Source organism: Nyctereutes procyonoides, unplaced genomic scaffold (assembly GCF_905146905.1).
Source record: "Nyctereutes procyonoides isolate TBG_1078 unplaced genomic scaffold, NYPRO_anot_genome, whole genome shotgun sequence".
NCBI classification, from domain to species: domain Eukaryota; kingdom Metazoa; phylum Chordata; class Mammalia; order Carnivora; family Canidae; genus Nyctereutes; species Nyctereutes procyonoides.
In genome coordinates this window covers 13,225,963-13,245,552 of record NW_026575049.1, presented here as the reverse complement: position 1 = coordinate 13,245,552, position 19,590 = coordinate 13,225,963, and the positions used below count along the sequence as shown (strand labels likewise).

Genomic DNA, 19,590 nt, shown 5'->3' with positions numbered 1-19,590 from the left:
GTTATCTTCTTCAAGAGATAGCAAGCCTTTGACCTTTGAAAAGAACTGTTACATTGAAAGCTTTGATATTTTGTGCTGACAGTAGCTGGCCTTGAGGGGGATTGTTTTCCCATTCCCAGAAGACTGTAACTCATAAAAGGTATTGCTGAATATGGACATAAAGTACATTTGAAGTTGATAATCTAGGATTTTTTTTGTTTTGTTTTTCTAGGGGTTTTATAACATTGTATTTTTATCTGTAAATGCTCCCTGAATATCAACTTAAAAAGGAATCGTTAGGTCTGTGGGAAATTAGGACCTTTTTTGGACTAGTGTGATTTAAAATCCTAATCTAACTCTCTTAGGTGATTCTAACTTCTTGGTAGGTTCCTAGAACTTTAAAATGGACTCATTAGATGAGCCTGATTTAAGAGTATTTTGAAGCATTTAAAAAAAAAAAACTTCTTGTTTCTTTTAAACACGTAGGCTATGTTCAGAGTCCTTGGATTCTGCTTTAAATGTTCTGGCTCGAGCTTTGGAAAACAATAAAGACAATCCAGAAATTTGGTGCCATTACCTCAGATTGTTCTCCAAAAGAGGAACCAAGGAAGAAGTGCAGGAAATGTGTGAAACAGCTGTTGAATATGCTCCTGATTATCAGAGTTTTTGGACTGTGAGTAGAAAAAGATAATAGTTCTCTGTGTGTGTCTGTGTGTGTGTATCTGTGTGTTTATAATTCTTTGGATCATCTTAAAAATTGATACGTAGCTTAATAAAGTCATATGCTTTATCTGCATGTAGATATCATAACTTTTCATTGTCCCATAACCTCAGAACTACTCCTGGGTCAGGTTTAAATTTAGAATAAACAAGAGGAAAATATTTAGTGAAGAAGTAAATTTTCTTGTTGTTTACTAAATCGGTAAGGAAAAAATACACATTTTTTCCTTAATATTTTATTTATTTATTCATGAGAAAAATAGGCAGAGGGAGAAACAGGCTTCATGTAGGGAGCCTGATGTGGGACTCCATCCTGGGTCTCCAGGATCATGCCCTGGGCTGAAGGTGGCGCTAAACCGCTGAGCCACCTGGGCTGCCCAAAATACACACATTTTAAAACATTTACACTTAGCTATTCATAGGCAGTTTTAATTTAGGCAAAAGTTATGTGAAAAAAAAAATTTTTTTTTTTTTTGCAAAGCACCTGAAAAACAATTTTAAAAAATTTCTTCTACTTATGTAACATTTTCATGAATGCCAAGAAACATTTTGATATTTGTATTATCTGTCCTCATTACTTACGAAAATAATCTTAATCTATAATTCATGGTAATAGTGAACTTTGCCAAGATACAAAGATTTAGTGAGAAAATGGTTTCTTTATTTTCTGAGTCAATGAGATGTTTCCTACCCATGCTTAAAATTTTGATGAATCCACTTGTAAAATATTCATTAATATCTGAACTTTTGCCAGCTGGATTCAGCAGTCATAAGATTTTGCAATCTGTTACTGTCAGATCTGTCACTTACTTGCTAACTGAAATTCAGAACAGATCCATCTGGATGACATGGTATTCCTTACTGAATGAACTTGGCCACTCTTACTCCTAACTTAGGTACTGAAGTGAAAGATGCTTGATTTTTGACCTGGAGTCTTGTGCCAAAGTTTATGCTACGGATCATCATAAGATTTTTATAGGGTGTGATATTTTTCCTTAGAGTTATTTGGTCTTTAAAGGGCCTCTTGGGATCCCTGGGTGGCGCAGCGGTTTGGCGCCTGCCTTTGGTCCAGGGCGCGATCCTGGAGACCCGGATCGAATCCCACGTCGGGCTCCCGGCGCGTGGAGCCTGCTTTTCCCTCTGTCTGTGTCTCTGCCTCTCTCTCTCTCTCTGTGTGACTATCATAAATAAAAATAAATAAAAAAATAAAGGGCCTCTTAATTTCTTTTTAATTATTTCGCCACATATGTATGATAATGAATGCTGTTCTCAAAATTTGTATACAGTCATAAACCTTTAGCAAATTGTACGTGACCAAAGACCTGAACTTTTGTAATCTTTTTTTTAATAATAAATTTATTTTTTATTGGTGTTCAACTTGCCAACATATAGAATAACACCCAGTGCTCATCCTGTCAAGTGCCCCCCTCAATGCCCGTCACCCATTCACCCCCACCCCCCGCCCTCCTCCCCTTCCATCACCCCTACTTCGTTTCCCAGAGTTAGGAGTCTTTATGTTCTGTCTCCCTTTCTGATATTTCCCACACATTTCTTCTTTTCCCTTATATTCCCTTTCACTATTATTTATATTCCCCGAATGAATGAGAACATACCATGTTTGTCCTTCTCCGATTGACTTACTTCACTCAGCATAATACTCTCCAGTTCCATCCACGTTGAAGCAAATGGTGGGTATTTGTCGTTTCTAATGGCTGAGTAATATTCCACTGTATACATAAACCACATCTTCTTTATCCATTCATCTTTCGATGGGCACCGAGGCTCCTTCCACAGTTTGGCTATTGTGGACATTGCTGCTAGAAACATCGGGGTGCAGGTGTCCCGGCGTTTCATTGCATCTGAATCTTTGGGGTAAATCCCCAACAGTGCAATTGCTGGGTCGTAGGACAGGTCTATTTTTAACTCTTTGAGGAACCTCCACACAGTTTTCCAGAGTGGCTGCACCAGTTCACATTCCCACCAACGGTGTAAGAGGGTTCCCTTTTCTCCGCATCCTCTCCAACATTTGTTGTTTCCTGCCTTGTTAATTTTCCCCATTCTCACTGGTGTGAGGTGGTATCTCATTGTGGTTTTGATTTGTATTTCCCTGATGGCAAGTGATGCAGAGCATTTTCTCATGTGCATGTTGGCCATGTCTATGTCTTCCTCTGTGAGATTTCTCTTCATGTCTTTTGCCCATTTCATGATTGGATTGTTTGTTTCTTTGGTGTTGAGTTTAAGAAGTTCTTTATAGATCTTGGAAACTAGCCCTTTATCTGATACATCATTTGCAAATATCTTCTCCCATTCTGTAGGTTGTCTTTTAGTTTTGTTGACTGTATCCTTTGCTGTGCAAAAGCTTCTTATCTTGATGACGTCCCAATAGTTCATTTTTGCTTTTGTTTCTTTTGCCTTCGTGGATGTATCTTGCAAGAAGTTACTGTGGCTGAGTTCAAAAAGGGTGTTGCCTGTGTTCTCCTCTAGGATTTTGATGGAATCTTGTCTCACATTTAGATCTTTCATCCATTTTGAGTTTATCTTTGTGTATGGTGCAAGAGAGTGGTCTAGTTTCATTCTTCTGCATGTGGATGTCCAATTTTCCCAGTACCATTTATTGAAGAGACTGTCTTTCTTCCAGTGGATAGTCTTTCCTCCTTTATCGAATATGAGTTGACCATAAAGTTCAGGGTCTACTTCTGGGTTCTCTATTCTGTTCACTGATCTATGTGTCTGTTTTTGTGCCAGTACCACACTGTCTTGATGACCACAGCTTTGTAGTACAACCTGAAATCTGGCATTGTGATGCCCCCAGCTATGGTTTTCTTTTTTAAAATTCCCCTGGCTATTCGGGGTCTTTTCTGATTCCACACAAATCTTAAAATAATTTGTTCTAAGTCTCTGAAGAAAGTCCATGGTATTTTGATAGGGATTGCATTAAACGTGTACATTGCCCTGCGTAACATTGACATTTTCACAATATTAATTCTGCCAATCCATGAGCATGGAATATTTTTCCATCTCTTTGTGTCTTCCTCAATTTCTTTCAGAAGTGTTCTATAGTTTTTAGGGTATAGGTCCTTTACCTCTTTGGTTAGGTTTATTCCTAGGTATCTTATGCTTTTGGGTGCAATTGTAAATGGGATTGACTCCTTAATTTCTCTTTCTTCAGTCTCATTGTTAGTGTATAGAAATGCCATTGATTTCTGGGCATTGATTTTGTATCCTGCCACGCTGCCAAATTGCTGTTTGAGTTCTAGCAATCTTGGGGTGGAGGCTTTTGGGTTTTCTATGTAGAGTATCATGTCTTCGGCGAAGAGGGAGAGTTTGACTTCTTCTTTGCCAATTTGAATGCCTTTAATGTCTTTTTGTTGTCTGATTGCTGAGGCTAGGACTTCCAGTACTATGTTGAATAGCAGTGGTGAGAGTGGACATCCCTGTCTTGTTCCTGATCTTAGGGTAAAGGCTCCCAGTGCTTCCCCATTGAGAATGATATTTGCTGTGGGCTTTTCATAGATGGCTTTTAAGATGTTGAGGAATGTTCCCTCTATCCCTACGCTCTGAAGAGTTTTGATCAGGAATGGATGCTGTATTTTGTCAAATGCTTGAACTTTTGTAATCTATCATGGTCTTACTGCCTTTTATTTGTTGATTCAAGGAAAGGAGAGATGAAGTTAATTCAGTGGTGATTCTAAGAGTACATCTGTATTGTTTTAGTTTTCATTTGATTGCACTTTGCAATTTGTAGAAAGGGAAATCTAGATTATAATACTGGAAGTTGGGGGGGCTGTTCTGTTTTTTTCTTGTTTTATTTTAAGTGAGCTCTGTACCCATCGTGGGGTTTGAACTCAGGATCCCAAGATGAGTTGCAAGGTCTACTGACTGAGCCAGACAGATGCCCCAGGAAGATGGGTTTATATATATTTATAATTAATCCATTTTGCAGAAATTGAAGATTTAATATAACATCTTATGAAATGTAGAAAATCTGTAGCTTTACAGTTTTGTTTTGTTTTACAAAATATAATTATATGAAACCTCTTTGGGTAGTTTCTGCACCTAGAAAGCACATTTGAAGAAAAGGATTATGTATGTGAAAGGATGGTGGAGTTCCTCATGGGAGCAGCCAAGCAGGAAGCATCAGATGTTCTGTCCTTTCAGCTCTTAGAGGCTCTCTTGTTTAGAGTTCAGCTGCACATATTTACTGGAAGATGCCAGAGTGCACTTGCAGTTTTACAGGTAAACATTTATTACAGCTTTTAGTTATACTTTATAGAGAATTTTTTAAAGGTCTAAAACATTATAGGTTAGCATTATTTCATAAGAACACAGACTTTAGATTTGAATCCTGGTTTTGCCACTTACTAGTAAGTTGTGTAATGACTGTTGCCTCATTTGCTTAGTGGGGATAATGCCTTTTTAAGAGTGCTAATGAGGTTTAAATGAAAATAATGTATGCTAAGTACCTATCAGAATAAAACTTCAATATTCAGACAAAAAGGAGGAAAAAAATTAGTCCATAGTGAAAATCTCCTCTATGGGTTTGGTGGGGTTTCTTTGTTGTTTAGTTTTCTTTTTATCTTACTAGACCATGAATGTCAAGACACTTAAAATGTACAAATAAAATTGAATATTTTTTCATAAATTATAAACCTTAGCACAGTAAAAATCTGGTATTAATATTTTGCTTTATTTTCATTAAAAAAAATGGTGACTATCAATATTTTGACTTAGGTATTTAAGAACTACTCCAAAGAAATATGACACTTGTATACTTCTTTGACTTTACATTTGAATCTTAATAGGAATAGGAGTTATTATTTTAAAAAACACAGATAATTTTTTCATTTTACCTAGAATGCTTTGAAATCAGCTAATGGTGGAATAGTAGCTGAATACCTTAAAACAGGCGATCGATGTTTGGCATGGCTGGCCTACATACATCTTATTGAGTTCAACGTCCTCCCTTCAAAATTTTATGATCCATCTAATGCCAATCCTTCAAGAATTGTTAACACAGAATCATTTGTAATGCCATGGCAAGCAGTTCAAGATGTAAAGACTAATCCTGACATGTTACTAGCAGTTTTTGAAGGTAAGATAAATGTTTATAAGTTATATAGAACGTCAGCTTATCCCTTTATAAGTCTTCATATTTAATAGGAACAAATTTGTATGTATATGTTGTAAGTTGTAGTTTCACACTTTGTTATATTAATGCTTAGAAGATTATGCATTGAAAAAAAAAAGATGGTTAGGAATTGAATCGCGTAAGAAAGACCTTTGGCATATATGAAAGCCAGGAACTGCATTACATAATTTTTCTGATTATAGCAAAAGAGATTAGCTAAATATGTATATAATAGAGATTATATAGGTTTATTGAGTTGACTGAATTAGAGAACCAGGTAATTTTTTTAAAGTAGTCCATCAAGGTGAAAGAAGAGAGTATCTTTTCAGGTAACTATGGAAAACAGTAGGGTATAAAAGCCTGTTTCCTCCTGGTAGGAAGTATATAGCATAATCAGAAGATAAAATCTATGCATTTGATATCATTACTAAATATATGAGGCCATGTAACTGTGTATTGGTATGTAGTCTAAATTCTGTGCTTACAGAAGAGACAAAGGTCTGTGATTTATAGAATTATACTGTACAGGTCATAAACCCAAAGCAAAGAGATTATTGTAGGTTGGCATGATGAAAGAAGTCTTCATAGAAGAATTAGGACTTGGAGCTGGCCTTTGATGCTTGACTCTGATGTGACATAGTTGGCTTCCTCAAAGATGTGACCCTTGTCTTATCTCTGTATTTCCCAAGGACATATAATGTCTGGCAGCTTACTAAGTGCTTATTAAATATTTATTGAATAGGGATCCCTGGGTGGCGCAGCGGTTTAGCGCCTGCCTTTGGCCCAGGGCGCGATCCTGGAGACCCAGGATCGAATCCCACGTCGGGCTCCCGGTGCATGGAGCCTGCTTCTCCCTCTGCCTGTGTCTCTGCCTCTCTCTCTCTCTCTCACTGTGTGCCTATCATAAATAAATTAAAAAAAAAATAAAAAAAAAATAATAAATATTTATTGAATAAACCAGCAAAGAAAGGGAGGAAAAGGAGGATATTCCTGTTAAGGGAGCTAAGTAAACAAAAAGCAACATAGCAATTGGTGCAACAATGGATTTGAAGGGAGCATCCTTATCATAGCGAGGGTTTATGTTGTAGAAGAGTAAGAATTAAGCTCGGTAAGTGGAATAATACCACATTTTCAAGAACTTTGTAAGTGTGGTAGAGTTGATGACAGTGGTTCTTGAAGAAAGGAAGCATGTGCTGCAGAGGAATGATCCCAAAGGTACAAAAATAACGAGAACTGATGGCCAAAAGTGAAGCACAAAAAAAGTAACCTGGGAAAGAGGGAATATTAATTAGCAACATTTGAACTCACATAGAGATGTGGGGGACAGATTAAATGTCAGGGAAGAAGAGAAGAAATAGTCCAAGATGATTGAAAATGTATTGATAAATATAGGTAAATTTGGGAAGACTGATTTTGGTAGTAGGAATAGTATTTGTGAATGGTAGGTAATTGGTGGGACACTTGGGAGGCTCAGCGGTTAAGCACCTGCCTTCAGCCCAGGGCATGATCCTAGGGTCCTGGGATCGAGCCCCACATTGGGCTCCCTGCATGGAGCCTGCTTCTCCCTCTGCCTGTGTCTCTGCGTCTCTCTGTGTCTCTCACGAATAAATAAATAAAATCTTTTTTAAAAAAAGAGTAGGTAATTGGTGGTCCAAGTGGAGATGCTTGTTGGCAGAAGGAAATAAGGAAGTGGACCTTAAATGAATGATTATGGATAGAAAAATAGATTTGAAAGTTATTAACATAGGAGCTATTGTGGTGCTTTACAGTTTGTAATATGCTTTTGCTGTAAATTATTTCATAGTTGAAGGAGTGAGATATTTTCTCTGTGGAAATGGACATTTAAGAGTATAGCAGGGGCAGCCTGGGTGGCTCAGCAGTTAAGCACTGCCTTCAGCCTGGGGTGTGATCCTGGAGACCTGGGATTGAGTCCCACAAAGGGCTTCCTGCATGGAGCCTGCTTCTCCCTCTGCCTGTGTCTCTGCCTCTCTCTCTCTCTCTCTCTCTCTGTCTCATGAATAAATAAATAAAATCTTTAAAAAAAAAAAAGAGTATAGCAGTAAGGAGTGAAAGAATAGTCCATGAATGAGACCAAGAAGACATGTAAATAAAGAAGAAATTGAAAAGAAGAAGAACATTATCAAATGCTAATCAAATAAAACAAATGGAGAGATCGGCTTTTATGTTTATTTAGATGATTTTTATAAATGAACTTCAGAAGTGCATTTTCGGAATGACATTCACTTATAAACTGTAAATCCAGGATCTCTTGCTACCACTGAGCAAGGAGGAAATGGGTGACAGCTGTGCAAAGTAAAACAGTGACCCACTCTCTGAGACAGAGTGGGGACTACAAGGGGAAAAGACCTGTTTTGAAGGAGTAAAGAAAGGATCTGGTGTAGGGGGAGACATTTAAATGGTTGTAGAACAGAGAGCAGCAGGGCCTGTTGAATTGTGTCAAGAAAGATGAAAAGATAATTAAAAAGATAATTCGTTCTTTGATTTTTTTTTTTTAGATGAGTTTTAAGGAATTTAGATAAATGCAGACATAGTTTTTTAAGTGAAAACATTGAGATGTGTGAGAGCTCGTATCTAACGAATAGTTTTATTACCAGGAATATGAAGGTAAGAGATTGAGTTTTATGGAGTTTGGAGATATCTGAAAATACCTCCTTTAGGTAGTAATAAGCCAGGATTTCAGTAAAGGATAAGACGATGGTCCAACAAAAGAGTAAGCTGCCGTGTTTCGATGGCATCTCTCTCAGAATTTAAATAACAATCCATTCATTTTATGTTTGATTTCTGTTACTGTGATATTTTTGGATAGATGCCGTGAAAGCTTGCACAGATGAGAACCTTACGGTTGAGGAGAGAGTAGAGGTCTGTGTTCCACTTTACACAAACATGATTGCTCTGCACCAGCTTCTGGAGAGGTAAAACTTGATTGACAACCAGCAGTTAACCTTGTGTTAAAAATTGATTTTTTTCATATGTTTAGACATGTTTTTTTCTTATTAAGGTATGAGGCTGCAGTGGAGCTTTGTAAATGTTTATTGGAAACATGTCCCATGAACTGCCAATTGTTGGAAGCCCTTGTTGCTTTATATTTGCAAACAGATCAGCATGACAAAGCCAGGGGAGTATGGCTTACTGCATTTGAAAAAAATCCTCAGAACGCAGAGGTTTTTTATCATATGTGCAAATTCTTCATCTTACAAGTAAGAAAAAAAGCCTCATAATTCTTAAAGGTGTTTTTGTGTTTCACATTTTCTTTTTTACTTTTTTTACATTTTCTTATTCTTTAAGATGTTTTAGGCATCAGCCTCTCCAGGAAGCTTTTCCTGGTCTTTTTCCCTTTGCAAACTGTGTTAGGTATTCTTTCTCTTTGCTAGAAATACTCTGTATAGTTCTATCAAGCAATATTATTATATTGCTTTGTAGTTTTGTTTCTTGCTGCTTTATATACTATACTAAGGACTCTTTGAGGGCAAGGACCATGTCTTAATCAGATTTAGAGCCCCCAACACACTTAGTACCAGTGCTAAACATGTAATAGAAGTTTATTGGACAGTTGGTAGTCGTGGTATATTGGGTGTTAAGCTGTTTAATGGTTGGTTGGATTTAATTGGAGATCAGAATATAGAAGTTATCTCTACCCCCACCTACTCAAAAAACTTAATGTAATCGGTGGGGGCGGTTAAGGGCTTTTTTTCCTTCCTTGACAGATTTAATTAAACATTGTAAGTCTAATGTGTATCCTTCCTTCCTCTTTTAAAAATAGAATCAAGGAGATAATCTTCTTCCATTTTTGGGGAAATTTATCGCATCCTTCTTTAAACCTGGGTTTGAGAAGTATAATAACTTGGATCTGTTTCGGTAAGTTTGTTGAACCCTTGATTTTATAGAAGAAAAAGATAATTTAGTGGAAAGATGACAGATTTTTTTTTTGTGTGGGTTAATTACATTTTAGACTAATTGAAAAAAATCCTTGAACACTTTTACATAACTGTTATGAGGGCAGCAGAATTGAATAAAAACAAAAGATGTAATATACTTTGCATTCTTTGTATGAAAGACTAACAAAGGAAGGTTTGTATTAATAGTGACTCATTTTGCTTTTAATTCATTGTTATTGTTAACTTAGCACTTAATACTATAGCAACTATAGTACTTCATACTATCTGAGATTGCCTCAGATAATTCTCATACGTTTTGAAAAAAATGAATTTTAATTTATTTGATTGGTGATCTCAAATGGATATAAATAATAAACCTTTTACTTTAAGTCTAAAGAGAACTGCTCTAACCTCTGAAGTACAGAGTGAAAAGTTTTTGAAGTCTTTTCTCAAGCATCACTTTCTCAGTAACTTACGTAGAGCTCTGTATTTACTGCAAGAGGCTGCAGGAAATTATAAGGAATTATTTTGGCCTGGCGAGGTGGAGGGGGGGCCTGTCTTCCCTCCTTCCTCCTCATCTCTCTCTAGGGATCAGCAAACTTTCAGTTAAGGGCCATATAGTAAATGTTTTAGGCTTGCAAGTCATGTGGTCTATCACTACTCATCACCTGTGCTGTTTCAGGGAAAAAGTAGTCATAGACAACATGTAAATGAATGAGCACGGCTGTATTCTAATAAAACCTAATTTACAAAAGTAGGTATAATCTCCTGATCCCAAGTAAAACAGCATGAAAGGAAAATACTTTTATTTTTTGTTATGAAGAACTGAGAGAAGGAAGGCCTGAGATACCTGGGTGGCTCATTCAGTTAAACATCTGCTTTCAGCTCCGGTCCGGATCCCAGAGTTCCAGGATTGAGCCCCGCTTCGGGCTCCCTGCTGCTTCTCCCTCTACTCCTCCCCGACTTGTGTTCGCTCTCTCGCTCACTCACTCCCTTTCTCTCTCAAATAAATAAATTAATTAAATATTCTTAAAAAAGTAAAAACATTTTAAGAAAGGAAGGAAGGTCTGTAAGGTGAAAATCTCCTAAAATTTTTTTGTTGTAGACAATAGCACAGATAAGATTTTGGTTTTACATATGCAAGTCTAATGCTTACATATATTTTTCTTAGGTGCTCTCTGCCTACCCTACAGTGTAGCTGTAGCAGTATTATATAAAAACATATTTTTTAAAAACCATATTTTTAAAAAGTAACCCATGTTTTGTTAATTTGGTGGTCCGTCTACCCTAGAATATTTTGTGAACATTCCAGTCTTATTTGAGATTTGGCAAAAGTTGGGGTCACTATTCTTTCCTAGACTTGAGTCTGTATGTCTGCTTTATGGTAACCAGTTTATTGACATAGTGATTTTAGTAATTTCTGAAATTCTTTCTGCTGTTACATCTAGAATAATACCTTACAGTTATAAAAGAATTATTTAAAATACAAATTAATGGAGAAGAATTAAACTATTCTATAAGAACTTAGAGATTGTTCAGCTTTCCCATGCTTTTTTTTTTTTTTAAAGATTTATTTTATTTATTCATGATAGACATAGAGAAAGAGAGAGAGAGAGAAGCAGAGACAGAGGAGGAGGGAGAAGCAGGCTCCATGCAGGGAGCCTGATACGGGACTCGATCCCGGGACTTCAGGATCGCACCCTGGGCCAAAAGCAGGCGCTAAACCGCTGAGCCCCCCAGGGATCCCCGCTTTGTCCATGTTTAAGTTAGAGTTTTTTAATGTCTCAAATTTGTGCGTAGGACAGACCCTATACTGAACTTTTTACAGATTTGCTGGCTCTGGTCTTCCCTTGGGCATGGAGGTACTTGGTTTAGTTGCCAGTTTCTAGTGGTAGCTAACCAAAGATCTTCAGATCTTCTTGATGTCAGCTTTAAATGAAGCAGACTAAAAAAAAAAATAAATAAAAAAATAAAAAATAAATGAAGCAGACTAACTGTCGATAAACATTTTGAAATGGGTTGCCTCTAAATAATCTTCCCAGTGTTTACTAAGTCCCCTTGCTTTTTCAAATTTTCCATGGGAATAGTCATAATTCACAGTACACCAAGATTTACAAGAAAAGAGTATCTTGTGCTTAGTTTATTTAAACTGAAGACCTTATTTACACAGAGTATACATTTTCTGTTAATTTAAGAAATCTTTTTAAAGTCAATTATTAGGAAGATGGCAGTAGGTGAGAGAATTTAAATTTATAAATGTAGCCAGATCATCAATGGGATAAGTCAGTGCTCTTGCTAGGTTCAAATTTTTTTTTTCCACTTTATGAGTAGAAACTGTAAAGCAAAATGCTTAGAATATCCTATATATTATAATATTTACCTAGAGTTGGATCCTGTCATTTCCCTTTCTATGTAACATTTACTATAAAGACAGAGGGCACGTGTGGGGGCTCAGTTGGCTGAGCATCTGGCTCTTCATTTCAGCTCACTTCATGTTCTCAGGGTTGTGAGATCAGGCTCTGCATTGGGCTCCGTGCTCAGCGGGGAGTCTGCTGCTCTCCCTTTCCCTCTGCTGTCTCCCCCTCACTCCCCCCCTAAATAAAAAATAATTTTTTTTTTTTTAAGAAAGAACTAGGTAAGGTAATTTTCATGCATTTCAAGTCAATTTGAAGATTAGTACATAGCCACAAAAGTTAACTTGGGGATTTCATTTTACTGAAGTTAACCTAGGGATGGAGTCTCACACAGATTACATTTGAAGTGATCTCTTCTTACATCAGCTTTCAGTTGACAAATCTAACATCTTTAGAAGTTAAGTGATTATCTCATGGTAATATAGCTAGTTATAGCCAAGTCTGCAAGGTGATAACCTGACTTCTAGATGTCCCATTTCTTCCCTTGCTTATGGTTCCTCCTGCCCTCTGCTACCATACAGCTTCTCTAATCCATTAAAACCTAGTTCCTTGAAATAATTTTTAGATCCAAGAGATCAGTATGTTTCCTTTAAACACATTGTCCCTGCAGATGTGTGTTGTACACACAAATTCAGATATATTGGGGGAGAAACCTCAATTAGTGAGAAGCAAATAGATTCTTCACTGATTGACTTCAGTACAGCCTTTAATATCCTATTAAATATCCTACTGTGGCTTTTTAAGAGAGGGCTGTAAATTTCAGTATTTCCCAGTCTTATTTGCTCACAGACCTCTTTTGACAAGTGCCATATGGACCATTTGTTACAGAATACACTTTGATATCCTATCTAAAATGAAACCTGCAATAGTACATTATTTGTATGTATATGAGAAAGAGACTGTTTTCAGATGTCAAGTTTTGTAATTCATAGAATTTTTTTTTTTTTTTTTTTTTTTACAAAAAGTATAGATTTTGTGGGAGAATTTTAGAGACGTGGTAATCCCGTTTGTCCTGTTTTTCATTAGATTTAATTAGATGATTAATTTGGGGGCTAGAATAAATTCATTTTAAAGAGGAGTTACTCATGTGGGTATAAAATAGACTATGTAAATTCTAGAGATGTGACCAAACCAGTATGGTATACATGTGAAAATAAAGTTTCAAGACTACAAAAATACTTCAAAGAGAGTTAAGTTGAAGCAGAAGTGTTTTTGTTTTGTTTTGATTTGGTTTGGTTTCTTGAGTATTAGTAATCCATGTGTGCATAGGCATAATTTCAAACAGAGGTTTGTTGGTTTCTTATTTTTTTCAGGTATCTTTTAAATATCCCAGGACCACTTGACATTCCAGCCCGTTTATGTAAAGGGAATTTTGATGATGAGATGTTTAACTACCAAGTTCCTTATTTGTGGCTGATTTACTGGTGAGACATTAGAGAGAAATATTGCATATTAGACTTGCCTTTGTTATTACTGAATTACACTGTATTAAAATTAATTTGGTGTTAAAGTCATTGAAGCAAAAATTGAAGGGATGCTAAGGTCTATACATTATTAAAGAAGAAACATCAAAAGAAGGATTCCATTGTAATAATATCTGTAATGTTTAAAATAATACTTTTTCATTCCTTTACCTAATCTAATTGAGCTGTAGACATACAATGTTTTCCTTCATTTTTTAAACAGCCTTTGTCATCCTCTTCAATCAAGTATTAAAGAGACAGTGGAGGCATATGAGGCAGCATTAGGGGTGGCCATGAGATCTGATATAGTGCAGAAGATTTGGATGGAGTAAGTTTAGTTCATCTTAATAAGAATGGGATTTGGAATAAGGGGATATGGTGGGGAAAGGGGTGATCAGTTTTCTCAGTGAGAGAAACACTGCCTTAATTATAATATTTTTCTTTTGGCAGTTATCTTGTCTTTGCCAATAATAGAGCTGCTGGATCCAGAAACAAAGTCCAAGAATTCAAATTTTTTACTGATTTAGTGAATAGATGTTTGGTTACAGTCCCTGCCCGATACCCCATTCCTTTTAGCAGTGCTGATTACTGGTCCAACTATGAATTTCATAATAGGGTAAGAACTTAAAACTTTTTTTCTTTAGCTATTTGTATAAAAGAAGGGGGCTTAAAAAAATGACAGCAAATCTCTTGTTTGATGTCAGTAGAGCTTTTCTTAGGATCACTTTTCTAACATTTAGTGTTATTCTTGACCATGTTTCCTTCTTATGTCTTAAATCTAGGAACAGAGCCCTTTAAGATAAAATGTGCATATTGATATATTTAAGAAAATCTAACATTGAAGAGATGTTAAGGTTTAATACATATTAAAGAAGAAAGATTAAAAGAAGTAATTATAATGATACCTGTAATGTTTGCTTGATTAGTTGGAAATTTTACTGAATGAAAAATACCATAATATACAGTGTACCTACTGTTTTTAGTTACTATTTGTCAAGTGAATATTAGCTATAAGTAGAGCATAAAAAAGGTGAAATTACATGCTGTTTAGAATTTTAATAGTAGAATGACTAATGATATATTTATAAGGTTATTATAGGAAAGGAAGCAGAGGTTTGTTTTAGTTTATTTTTCAGAGACTCCTTTCATTCAGTACAATGTGGTCTAAAAGCTCCTATTAAAGCTCCATGTAGACTAAAACATATATGTATTTTTATTTTTTGGTGGGATGGTTTTGTTGCTAATCGGGATAACCAATTATTATGCTTTGTACTTCTATGCCATTCTTTATCCCAGGATCTCAAACCACTTTATGGACATTAAGTCATTTACACACGGGCATTCCATGAGCAAGATGTGGCAGGTATTATTAGTCCTATGACTTGCCCAGCTATACAGCAAGTAAAGGTAGACTCAGGAATGTAAACCCGGACTCCTGGCTTCTTGTCAGTGTTCTCAGTCCATGGCTGTCATCACTAGATCATATTTCCTAATTCATATTTGGAAAGTCACTAATATAATTAATGGTAGGAACTGTAACTCACAGCATCATACATTATTATAATTTATACATTCATGTCTTAAAGACCATTTTGGTTTTCTCATTAAAACACATAGGTAATTGGATTTCACATTTTGTTGCATTCATTTTCCCCCCTCAACCTTTACAGGTTATTTTCTTTTATTTGAGCTGTGTTCCAAAGACTCAGCATTCCAAAACCTTGGAACGGTTTTGCTCAATTATGCCAACTAATTCTGGACTTGCACTGAGGTAAGAAAAAATAAAATTATTTTTTGTCTCAGCTTAATAGTATATAGCTCTTCATATAAAATTATTAAAAACTTGATAAGAATAGTCTTTATTTTCTCATTGATACTTAATTTCAGAATTGTTAAGCAATATACAGCTATTCATGTAAAAGTCAGTGTAAAAATCTGGTCACTTTAGAAAACTACAGGTTATAAGAGGCATACAATTCAAGTAAAGTTCATCTGTGTTCCCTCAGCACATGCCATCTGTCCTTAGCACATGCATTAATAGCAAGAAGCGTGTTTTACACAGCAAAGGAATATTACTTAAAAGGTTTGTAAAGTGTTAACAGAGATAGCAGCCAACTATATATATTTTGGTTACTATGACTTGTTTTCATGTAGGTCAGTTGCTTTCAGCTAATAGCATGCATCAGAGTCTCCTGGGATGCTTATTTAAAATGTAGATTCCTGGGGGTACCTGGCTGGCTCAGTCAGTAGAGCATGTGACTCTTGATCCTCAGGGTTGTGAGTTGGGCATAGAGCCTACTTTAAAAATAAGTACTTTAAAAATAAATACTAAATAAAATGCAGATTCCTGAGCTGGAGCCCTCAAATCACATTTGAGAAACATTTATCTAGGGATTTTGAATGAGAGGGAGATTTCTGAGCATTTCTTTGTAGTTTCCCTGCTCTAACAGAGTAAACCTCTTCTCACCCCCAAGAATTGTGCATTTTAATTCAAAACAGTACCCTCCATGCTAATATTTTGGCTTCTTCTTGTGCAGTCACTCCCACTGCATCAGTTGTCTTATGTTTCTAAGTTTGTTTTGTGGATCAATAAGGTACCTAAAATACCAAATATTATGTTTACTTATATTCCACTTAACCATGTATGTGGGAAAATGGTTTGAGATTGAAAAAAATGTAAAGGCCTAAGGCTATGACAAAAATCGTGTTTCATAATAAAAGTTCTTAGTAAGCGTCCCAGTCTACAGAAACTAATACAGAAATTTCTATTATAAAACATCACCTTTGGGGCACCTGGGTGGCTCAGTCTAGTTAAGTGTCTACCTTTGGCTCAGTTCATGATCCCAGGGTGGTGGGATCGAGCGCCTCATCTGACTCCCTGCTACTTCTGTCCCCCCCTGCCCCTCACCCTGTTCATATGTATATATAATAAAACCTTTTTTTAAAAAAATAAAGCATTATCTTTGGTAAAACATGAAAAATAGAAAATGTTATATTTTGACTAGTTTCTATTAGGATAGGCTTCTAGGAATACAGATAGGGTAATTGTTGGTTTTAATGGTTAAAGCTCCACTTGTTTTGGTAATTTCCTTGTGGTTATCCTCCCCCCCACCCCCCGAATAGAGAACTTAATAATTAGTCACTGTACTTACATTTTAATCCAATAAACATTCATATTTATATTTACTCTTTAATTAAAAAATTACAAGGAAATTACATTAATATGTCAAGTCATTTTCAAAAATTTTGAGGAGAGAGCACGTGGAGTGAGTGCTTTATTAGGACTACGTAGGCCTATTTTGTTTGTTGAATATGGTAGGGGTCTTGACTGGGCATCTTGCTAGTTTGCCTATTCCTGTTCCAGGGCAATTTTTGTAAGAGACATTCTATAGTCACTTGCTGAGTAGCCTTGAGGGATTATAACTGATCAAAAATTATACCTCATCAAATATTCTGCTCATAGAGCACATTTGGGGTTCCCTACACTTGCAATGCTTTTGTTCATTTTCCTGAATGTACTTTGCAGGCTACTTCAACATGAATGGGAAGAAAGCAATGTTCAGATTCTGAAACTTCAAGCCAAGATGTTTACATATAATATTCCAACATGCCTGGCCACCTGGAAAATGTAATGCAGCAATCATGTACATGTTTTTATAGCTATTGCTTTTATTTGTAAGGTTTGCTCCAGACAGGTAAATCTGAAATGACATCTTTTTTTTTTTTTTTTTCTTGGACAGATCTCTGCTCTAATTTAGATTTATTTTGGTACTTGCTGAGGTTTTCTACGGAGAGTAAGGGAGTTTTTATTAACCATTGCTTCTAAAAGCAAAGTAGATGGAATTATTTTTTTTTTTTTTTGAAGCAGAACATTTAGATAACAGTACTGCTATAAAACAAATCTGTTACACATATTTTAAGACCATCTTTTTTTAAACGTGGGGTTTCCCCGTATTATAGTCTGGTGTCATCTTTCTTTTAAAGGTATTATTAGTGCCAGGTGTTTCTACTATAATTACGAGTATTTTTAACGAACGTTATTTATGTTCAAAACACTGGTCTGCTTAATTCTTGTAAAGTTGATAAAAATTGTTGAATTTTTCTTTTCACTATAGGTTACCCTCCTTGGAAGTTTAGCCTGTTACTTTCAGGAAGTTTTGTACTCAGATTCATTCCCACAGTCAGCTTTCTGCCAGTGGTAGTGTCTCATCTCGTTCAAAAATATATAAATTTTTCTTTTCCCTTTTCTATATTCCTTTTTTTTTCCCTTAGAGCCATTGCTGCTGAGATTGTTCTAAAGGGACAGAGAGAGGTAAGCTATGATCGACTTATCAGATGGGTCACTTTGTTTTTAAGCTGTTCGGCCCCTTTTGTTGTGTCCTCAGTTTAAAAGGATTAAAACCTAAACATTCACGTGCTAAGAGCTCTAAACGTTGGGAAACTTGAAACCCAATGTAACCATTTTGTATATGATGAGGTCCCAGTGAAATAACTAGGATTATGAAGGTGTTTTTCATCATGTTTCCTGATGGAATTGTGTATATATCTATCTTATAGGTCCACCGTTTATATCAGAGAGCCTTACAGAAGTTACCTCTTTGTGCATCACTGTGGAAAGATGTAATGCTTTTTATCTTTTATTTCATCTTGAAGTTTTCCTATAAATTTTCTGCATGTGCCATATCCATTGATGTGGTGATGCTCAAAATCTAGCTAAGTCTTACTTCTGTGCTTCCCTGTCTTTTACAGCAACTCTTGTTTGAAGCATCAGAAGGAGGTAAAACTGATAACCTGAGAAAACTAGTTTCCAAGTGCCAAGAGATTGGAGTCAGCCTAAATGAGCTCTTAAATTTAAACAGTTACAAAACAGAAAGCAAGAATCACTGAACACTGGGTGCAGTCAGTTCTAAGTCCTTATAATAATTGCCAAAATTATTTGAATGATCCTTCAAGATTAGGCTGATCCCTGGCTAAGGTCTGCGTAAGGCAGACAAGCATTACTGATCATATCAAGTCCCCTACAATATCTATCCTCAAAACCGGAAGCAATGAACATGACCCTCTTCGGTTGGATAAATGAACTTCCTGTTTGGCCTACTTCTGGGCCCTGCCAGATTCTCATAACATCATGTACGTAAGTATAGTTCCTCAAAGTGACTGACATTTATTTTAATTTTGCTTTGTTTTTGTTTTTATTTTTTACTGCCCCCCCCCCCCTTCTTTATGTTGTGCTATTCCTGATTCACTTGACACTCTCTGATGCCTGAGAGATTCTTGTTTGGGATTTAATTTCCAGGGCTGTGTTTACAGTAAAAAGCAGGCAGTCCCTTTTAGTTCTTCTTCTTTAAACCTTTTGAGATTCTTCATTTCAGGATTTAAAACTTAAGCAGTCCACCTTAAGGAAAGTGTAACTGCCATGGCCACAAGTCTGCTAGTTGCACTTGAATGCTCTAACAGGGTTGTTTATTGCCCTTTCTACGTTCTGGACTCCTTGCCGAGACTGTTTAACTTGAAGATTAAAGAAACTATTGCAAATGCCAGTGCATCAGAACCTAAGAGTGGTCAAATATTATGTGCAATTTTTTTGTAAAGAAATTTTAATTTATAATAAAGTTTAACAGTTTAAAGAACAGTTAATATTTGAACTGCTTTGTACTGAAATACTACTTTGTAGTATTAAAATTGTTTATAAACAAAATATTTTTAATATAAGTTAACTTTTTAAAAAATGTTGCTGTCTTTATTCACTTTTCACACTGTGGTGGGAAAGGGTTGAAGTAGGAGATACGGATTTTTCACCGTAACTGTAGCCTAACCTGCTTTCCCATAAAAACATTCCAGTGATTTTTTTAATTTACCACAAGGTAGATTTTCTTTTGTTTTCAAGGCAGCGAACACATAGGTTTGCATTACCATTAAATTCCTCATTCTGACGACCTGATGTTTAGAAAGTATCTCCCAACTGTAGTTTGCTTAGTGCCATGCTTATG

At 35.9% G+C, this 19,590-nt stretch overlaps 1 protein-coding gene across 1 annotated transcript in view; it reads left to right on the top strand.

Moving 5' to 3' along the window:
* ZFC3H1 (zinc finger C3H1-type containing) overlaps window positions 1-19,230 on the top strand; it is a 59,081-nt gene extending 39,851 nt beyond the window's left edge. The window contains exons 22-35 of the mRNA XM_055328208.1: window positions 466-652; window positions 4,747-4,935; window positions 5,554-5,791; window positions 8,655-8,760; window positions 8,847-9,045; window positions 9,609-9,703; window positions 13,451-13,561; window positions 13,824-13,928; window positions 14,051-14,216; window positions 15,271-15,371; window positions 17,127-17,228; window positions 17,873-17,912; window positions 18,158-18,220; window positions 18,350-19,230. Of these exons, the coding sequence (XP_055184183.1) occupies window positions 466-652; window positions 4,747-4,935; window positions 5,554-5,791; window positions 8,655-8,760; window positions 8,847-9,045; window positions 9,609-9,703; window positions 13,451-13,561; window positions 13,824-13,928; window positions 14,051-14,216; window positions 15,271-15,371; window positions 17,127-17,228; window positions 17,873-17,912; window positions 18,158-18,220; window positions 18,350-18,487 (1,840 nt within the window). The 3' untranslated portion in view covers window positions 18,488-19,230. The remainder of the gene's footprint in view (window positions 1-465; window positions 653-4,746; window positions 4,936-5,553; window positions 5,792-8,654; window positions 8,761-8,846; window positions 9,046-9,608; window positions 9,704-13,450; window positions 13,562-13,823; window positions 13,929-14,050; window positions 14,217-15,270; window positions 15,372-17,126; window positions 17,229-17,872; window positions 17,913-18,157; window positions 18,221-18,349) is intronic.
* The last annotated feature ends 360 nt before the right edge of the window (window positions 19,231-19,590 follow it).